Genomic DNA, 8,521 nt, shown 5'->3' on the forward strand with positions numbered 1-8,521 from the left:
ATCGTTAGTCGTTACATGTAAGTGTTGTTTCGAAACCTTTAAGTTAACGACCTTGTTAAATGTAATTAATCCCATTGTTATTATATCTAATAATGGGATGTTAAATTGTTATATTAGCATGATAACATAGTGTGTTAATATATCTTAATACGATATATAAATATTAAGACGTTATTACAACGATAATCGTTACGTATATATATCGTTTCGAAATCCTTAGGATAGTAGTCTCATTTTATGTATATAGTTCATTGTTAATATACTTAATGAGATACTTAATTATCATTTTATCATGTTAAATATATATATATATATATATATATATATATATATATATATATATATATATATATATATATATATATATATATATATATATATATATATATATATATATTATGTTATTTACAAGTTATAACGTTCGTGAATCATCGGACAAATTGGTGGTCACACGTTTACATAAAATTCGTTTCAATTAATCAAGTCTTAAAAAATTTGATTGCTTAACATGTTGGAAACATTTAATCATGTAAATATTAATATCGTTCAATATATAATCATGAAAAAATTCGGGTGATGACACATCCCATATGGCAAGATTACTTGGGCAGTCATCTGTTAAAATCTCCCATTTATCATTATCGATATTCTTGAACTCAATATCTTTTCTGCCTGACTTTTTTTTTCTTTGCCTTCATTCCACTTATCATGGGCTTAAACAAGTCGCAAAAATCTTCCTTAAGAATGTATATGGTTACGTATTTGGGATGACAAAGCGTAATGAGTGCATCAAAAAATGAAAGATGCCAATGCAAATAACTTTTATGTGAATGTGAATAATATGATAGTTGTTTTCCTTTCTTTCCCCAAAATAAAGATCGTACTGTGGCTTTCTTTCTAAATCAAATCCATAAATCTCAGCCCCAATTTCTTACACTTCTTGCTCCCATCAACAAATACGCAGATTTACAAAAGCTAATTTCGAGTTACGAATCTTAAATCTTTATTCCTCTTCCTCGTCTATTTCAAACACTTCAATCGGTCAGAACCTAATTCACAAAATGAACCCTAATTTTGACAAAATTTGGGCAGCATAACGAGGTATATGGATGCAATTATGAAATACGTATTCGTACGGTTGTGTAGTAGTATCCAGGTTAATGTATACGGTTGCAAGAATGTATCCGGGTTGTGGTGTTTGAGTGATACGGTTACAAAGGACACGGTTGATAGCAATCTGGATGAACAAGAATTGGAACGGTTGCAGAAGATATCCGTGGAATATGACACGGATTGAAGGATACGGATACAAGAAGAAACACGGTAGCCGTTCTTGATTCTGTTACAATTTCGGTGAGACAGTTACGGTGGTGTACGGAGGAGCTACTTCAAATACATGAATTTGATCGTGAAAAAGTGCAGAAAGATGAGGTAAGCAATTTCTAACACATCTGTGCTCTAACTTTTTCCAAAATCACAATAAAATCGCTCAGATGAATTCGATTTGTGTTCTAAGTTTTCGAACAGAAAATCTCAAAATTAGAGCTAAATATTGAGAGTTAACTTTTGAGATTTTGAACGAAGATTCACAAGAGTATTTCAAAGCTTTCTGTGTTTTTAGATTTCTCAAATTCGATCTGGATCTACAAATTGACGAAAACAGTTGACTTTTCAGAAAAAGTCAAAATAACGAAGAACAGATGGAAAATCACAAAATTAGAACACGAATTCGATCTGGATCGTTGAAGATTAGCTTCTTTTGCTCTGATAACACATGTTTAGATTAATATATGTTGAATTCGTGTTCTAGATGATGAAACTGATATGTATGTATCGTATATGTATATGTATCTTCTGTGTATGATAATGATGAAGATAAATCTGTTAAGCTGTTGTTGTTATGATGAGTGTGAATGCTGAATTTAGAACAACAGTGTGTCAAGATTCATTAGGTGAAAGGTTACAAGTTGAGAGTGTTTATGTGTGAGGGTGAAGGTGCGAGTGTTGGTTACAAGTGAGGGGAAAGCTTATGTGTTTAGGTGTGGTAATGGTATTTATACTCCATACCATTACCACTTACATCATTTAGCTACTTACAACACACATCACATATTTTAGTCCTAACAATCTCCCCCTTGATGTATGTTGTGAATATATGTCTTTGATATCTTGAACTCTCCCCCTTGGGATAGGCTTAGTTGTTGTTTGGAAATGAAGAACCTTCTTCTTTTGAAAGTTTCTCCATTGTCAGATATGAATGATCACAATGCACACCATCTCTTGGTTTTGACATTGTTTCTCCCCCTTGGAATAGCCGTAGATCTTGATTTGAAAGGGAGGAACTTCTTCTTTTGGAAACTTCTCAGTTGTTAGCTTTTTAAGTATGAAAAAGCTGATCACAATGCACACCATTTTTTGAAAACTCGTGAAATTGCATTTGAAACCCCTAACAACTTGACCGTACCTAAAATGTCCCCCGAAATGTTTTCAAGTCGCGAAAACAATCAGAGAAATCCGATTGCACCCAATTGGCACTAGCCACCGGAAACAACAATATTGAGACCATATCAACCAAACCCGATTGTTGTTGACGCCAACTTTTTGTCGCTAATTATTTTATGAAGCATATAAAGCTTGCTTATGAGTTATGAGTGACTTATGTGCAACAATTGACATAGGTGAAATTATATATATATATATATATATATATATATATATATATATATATATATATATATATATATATATATATATATATATATATAGTGGTAGGATCAAGAGGGAAGTAACCAATCGGGGGGAAGCGGGGGGAAGCAAAAACTTTTTTTTTTCGTTTTTTTAAAAAACTTTGTTCACGAACATTATAGATGAGATGAAAATATGAACATTTAGTAGAGACACTTTGTGATAAATGTTTTTATTTTGGCGAAAAACGCTCGAAGAAGTAATATATAACAATTATCGTGTTTTTCGAGCGTATGTTGAGGTTTTAGCTATTGGGGTTTAGATATTAGGGTTTAGATATTAGGGTTTATAGGGTTTAGATATTAGGGTTTAGAAATTTAGGGTTTAGGGTTTAGATTTAGGGTTTAGATTTAGGGTTAGATTTAGGATTTAGATTGAGTTTTTAACACGAACGGTTTAGAGTTTAGGGTTTAGGGTTTAGGGTTTGGTGTTTTGAGTTTATGGAATAAACTCAAAACCCTAAACCCTAAACCCTAAACCCTAAACCCTAAACTCTAAATCGAGCTAAATTTTACTTCACAAAACATGAAAAAAAAAACGTTCATATTCTTCACGAACAATATTATCTTGAATGTTATTTTTGTCGATCGTTTTCCCGCCTAAATAATAACATTCATCACGAAGTGTCTCTTCTAAATGTTCATATTTTCGTGTGATCTTGATGTCGGAAAAAAAATTCCAAAAAAAACGAAAAAATAAAAATTTGCTTCCCCCCGCTTCCCCCCGATTGGTTACTTCCCCATTGATCATGCCTATATATATATATATATATATATATATATATATATATATATATATATATATATATATATATATATATATATATATATATATATAATATTCATTCAGACTCTCCCACATACACTCAAGGAAAAAAGAGAGGCTTTAAAAATAAAGTCTTATTGATGTTACTCTTTGCCCCCTAATGCTTTTCCGGCTGCCTCTATTGATGATACTTCTCCGTCGGGTATCTGGCATGGTTCTCTCTGTGTTCGTCGGTAGACTAGAGAAGGTTTGTACATGTCATATGCTTTGAAGTACATTCGGTAAGTTCGGTGTTCTAACGAAAGTCAAAATTTGGACTTTCCAGAGTACGATAACGTTGGTTTTCCTGTATGCAAAGAAGGCCGTCAAGTTTTCTCGATTTTCTTGGGTCGAGATCATCGGGGTTTTGGCGAAGTTTGTGTCTAGCGCAAATATCTTGAAGATTGTCGGGCACTTCGGTAATGTAGTTTCGGTTGCTAATGTCTCAGCTAGGCTAGGTAACTTTGGGGCCGGTTTTTGCGTTCGTTGAATCGAGATGGGTAAAACATGTGTGGTTCAACGAAGTTTGTGACCGTTTGGTGATCGATAGAATTTTCGGTGATGGTTTTGTCCTGGATTTGTTGTGCTTGGAGCCGTTGCGTGTGATCGGGGTGTGTCGGATGTTAATTTGCATGAGCCGCTGCGTGTGAGCGTCGTGTGTCGGTTTTATACCTGGCAATTGAGATCCATACTCTCAAGTTTGGGTCAGTTGGGTCTTGAGAAAAATTAGGCCTAGCAACGTAAATTAAAACTTAAAAAAAAGTCCAATGGATTTCCTTCCACCCAATTTGGTCTTATACAAAATATAAAGGAACATGTCTAGTGGTATTCAATGCCCAGAGCTTAATAAATAGAGACATGTCTAATGGGTCTTGTGAATGGGTCAAATGGGTCGAGCATAGCAAGTTTCATCCACTAAACATTTATGAAAGCATTCATGGTTATATCATTTATTATGTATATTAACATTTTCTTACATATATATTTCTTAATAACAATAACAACTACAATAATATACTAAATGTAAAATTATATTGACCCGTTTGGACTCATTTGACATGTGACCCGTATTGACCCGTTACCCAACCTGACCTATTTGGACCCGTTTAAAACTTTTGACCCGTTTGACCCATGACCATTTCAACCCAAAACCATTTTGACCCATTACCAAAACCAACCCGGCCTAACCCGTTTGCAAGGTATAGTCGGTTTATATGAAACAGTTAGAGAATGTTCGAGATGCTCTAAACTAGTTTGGGGTGCCTAGTTGTGAAAAGGTCAAAACTATTGGGGATGATGTGTTGGAGCCAAGCGTGGGTGCTAAGGGGTCATTTAAATTTGATTCATGAAGAAAGTTCGAAGCTTCTGTTTTTGTTGGTGGCCCAAAAGAATATGTGGATTTTATTGATTCATTCAGTCCCCTATATACTCCTATTTGTTCTCATATGGCCGTGAAGTCTATGGTTGGTGTGGCATCCAAGGGTTTGACCGTGTTTTGGTATGTCGTGCAGGTTCGGTTGATGCTTGAAGAAAAGATGTGAAAGGTGTGGGTGGCTTTTGCGCCTTGGACAGCAGGTCCTGCTGTTCCGTTTCGGCCTAAGGCTTCTAATGGGCCGGATAAGGCGGATTGATGCAGGTCAGTTGAAGAAGAAGGGTGTTAATGTTGAGTCGGGTAGCATTGAATCCTTTACTCTTCGCGAGGAGGAAGAAGAACAGCCCAAGATTTTCTTTACAAAAATCAGAAAAAACACAATTGCAAATTGTAAACTGGGATATGTTCTCCTTAGGTTGGAGTCAGATACATAATCAGATACATAATCAGGTGCTTCCTGTATCTAAGAAATTTTAAACTATTCGGCACATCACTCGCCCAGAAAGAATGAACCTTCAATTTTTGATTCAGACATTATCTAATTTAAATATAAAAAAAATACTCGTACCAAAGACAAAACCAGACTCATATGCATATAGTATTGACTGAGTCAGCTTCCTTACTCAGTATTCAGCGTCAACCAACTTCCATACACAACTTTTAACCTGAAAAATCAGATGAACAAATTCTCATGAACATAAAAGGAAAAGAATATAAATTCATCTCATGAACTACCCATGTTTTTTTTTTTTTTTTTGTATTTTTTTTTTTTTTTGTAATTTTTTTTTTGTATTTTTTTTTGTGTGGCTAAAATAACGATTACTATTAAAATCAAAGGGTATTCATCATTAGATGAAACCCCAAACCGATACAAGCAACGAAACCAAACACAACGAATGACTCGGAGAGAGTAAACTGACCAAGACCAACCTAACTAAAATGCTAACTTGAACCGAGTCCTACGAACAAAACAAGTAGAACACCAACCTCAAAAAAGCAACAAAAATAAGAAAAAAAAAAAAATCCAAACACAACCTAGCTAAACAAAGCAATCTAACACTGAAACAATCAAAATAAACGGCTATGAACTACCGTTTTTTGTTGTTCCTTTCGTCTGGCCGAGAAGTCATACCATCCACCTTCTCAATATGAACACCTTTACCTCTTCTCGATTTAAAATTGAATGAGCTAACATCAGATGAGCTACCATTAATAACTGAACCCGGAGCGCACGGAGGGATCAAACCAAGATCCGCTAACGTCATGAACTACCCATGTGACATACTATTAACTTAATAAATTAATAGCGAAAGAACTCTTACAGTATTAATTTCAAACAATTGAACCAGAGATGAGGAGCTAGCTAGCTAGCTAGGCTCTACCAGTCTGGTTTCAACTTAAGTGAATAAAAAGTGTGATCCCATATGCCAAGACTACATGGGCAGTCATCTGTTAGAATCTCCCATTTATCATTATCGATATTCTTGAACTCAATATCTTTTCCGTATGACTTTTTCCTTTCCATCATAACACTTATCATGGGCTTAAGGAAGTCGCAAGATTCTTCCTTAAGAATGTATATGGTTACGTATTTGGGATGGCAAACGGTAATAAGTGCATCAAAAAATGACACATGCCCCTGCAAATTTTCAGGTGTATATGCATAATATGATAGTTGTTGGTTAGTACATGGAACACTGAACCTCACTTCGCGATCCTCATCATCAATGTTCGGAAGCTCATAACTATAACTATTATTGCTTATTTCGATATCAAATTGGCTTGATAGATTGAGTAGTTCCCTCATCGTAATGAAGAAAGAACGATCAACAGGAAGAAACACATCAAGTTCAAGTTTGACATATTCAGGAGGAACATTACTAGATGGAAACACGAGACTAGGCATTGTTCTGCCACTGAAACTAAAATGATGTAAATTTGGAGCATTGACTTGTATAACATTCTTCTTACTTACATGAATTATGAGGGTCAGTATTTTCAACGAATAACTTGTAAAATCCCACCTTTCCGAAGTCCAATCCCGAATTACAAGGTCCAAAATCTCGAGAGAAGGTAATTTTGATTTGATCATGTCAAGAAATTCGACGTCTAGGGTCACACCATCTAATGATAATTTAGTCACACTCGTTAATGAAGCCATGTTGAATGTTTTTATAGGTTGAGTCGTAGATAACCGCACGCAGTAGTCAAACAAGCGAAGATTAGGGACATCATCAATTTTCAAAACATCAAATGGTACAACTGTTATTAACTTCAGTTCTTGAAGATAACAAAGATTTCTTAAATGTCTCCATATCAGAGTGAACTGTAAGGTCTATCTTCTCGAGTAATATACAAGTCAAGAATAAGGTATCAAGTACCTCTTCACTTATTTCCACATTTTCCAACTCGAGTACCCGTAGGTTCACACAGTTGATCACTGGATTGAGACTCACTGAGATGTTTTCAATCGGATCGAAATGATAATCTTGTAAAGACAGAGTATGTAGGTTTTTCCCTGAGAATATCTCGTCCGGAAGTATTAATTTACTATCAGATTCATTATGACAGATAGTAATGGTAAGATGCTTGAAACAACTTTGGGATGCTACGTTTGGAATCCATTTAAAAGCAAGAGAAGCCAACTTCATGTCAGTTAGTTCGAGATCAAAACTTTGGATTGGTATGTTGTCTTTTACATACTTAGACATGGTGCGATCCATAAACTTGATGTAACTTCTTTCTTTTTCTTCATTACGAAACTTTGAGGTTACATGAAATCTGAGATGAGGGATGGTAGACCAAGCGTGTGACCAAGTCTTGGATAACACACATGTACGAGCCGCTTCTTTTACTGGCAACAACAATTGTATATGCTGAATCAACTCCACCGGGAGATCACCGGGTTGTGATCTCTGCACTTCCTCCATATATAAAGTTATGAATGCTGAAGGAATACAACAAATTGAGTATTCATAATATATGTATTACAAAGCAATGATTATAAAGTAACAAAGAATGGTTAAGATATAGGGTTTCTAGGTTACGGAGTTCGTTGACTGTAAATTACAGCTAATTTTGGTGTGTTTTGGACTGAATTAAGTTGCGCAATACTACTGGATAAGTGTAGTATCGTGCGTATTGGGAAATCAGAAACATGGTGGTGTTTTTGAACGATTTGGATGTTCACTAGATAAGTAAAAGTCTACTATACCCTTAATATATGCATATAAGACGAAAGGATAAGTAAAATGTAAAGGGTAAAACAAGAAAGCTAACAAAAAGTACATGTGACAATCACTTGTTCTTAAATTGTGTGATTTTTGTCTGGGGACAATAAAATTGGGAAGGAGAGAGTAATATTTAATCATAGTATCCACATCAATCATAATCATCTTGATCGTAATCCTAAATCCTAATCTTAACCATATTAATAGTTTATAGTTTATCACTATAATATTATGATACAATCTGGAATCTGCTACAAATATAATGTTATAAACTATTTGGGATTTTGCCTTTCTGGCACACTCTTCTTGTTAGTGTAACATTTTTTATAATAAATCAAGATACTAAAGTTAAATAAAATAATGCTTGAAT

At 34.6% G+C, this 8,521-nt stretch overlaps 1 protein-coding gene across 1 annotated transcript; it reads right to left on the reverse strand.

Annotated features, from left to right (window-relative positions):
• Nucleotides 1–7,170: 7,170 nt before the first annotated feature.
• Nucleotides 7,171–7,851, reverse strand: LOC139867892 (putative F-box/LRR-repeat protein At5g41840). Its single transcript, XM_071856241.1, has one exon. The coding sequence runs from the start codon at nt 7,849–7,851 to the stop codon at nt 7,171–7,173; it is 681 nt and encodes a 226-aa protein (XP_071712342.1).
• Nucleotides 7,852–8,521: the final 670 nt, after the last annotated feature.

Source organism: Rutidosis leptorrhynchoides, chromosome 9, assembly GCF_046630445.1.
Source record: "Rutidosis leptorrhynchoides isolate AG116_Rl617_1_P2 chromosome 9, CSIRO_AGI_Rlap_v1, whole genome shotgun sequence".
Taxonomy (NCBI): Eukaryota; Viridiplantae; Streptophyta; class Magnoliopsida; order Asterales; family Asteraceae; genus Rutidosis; species Rutidosis leptorrhynchoides.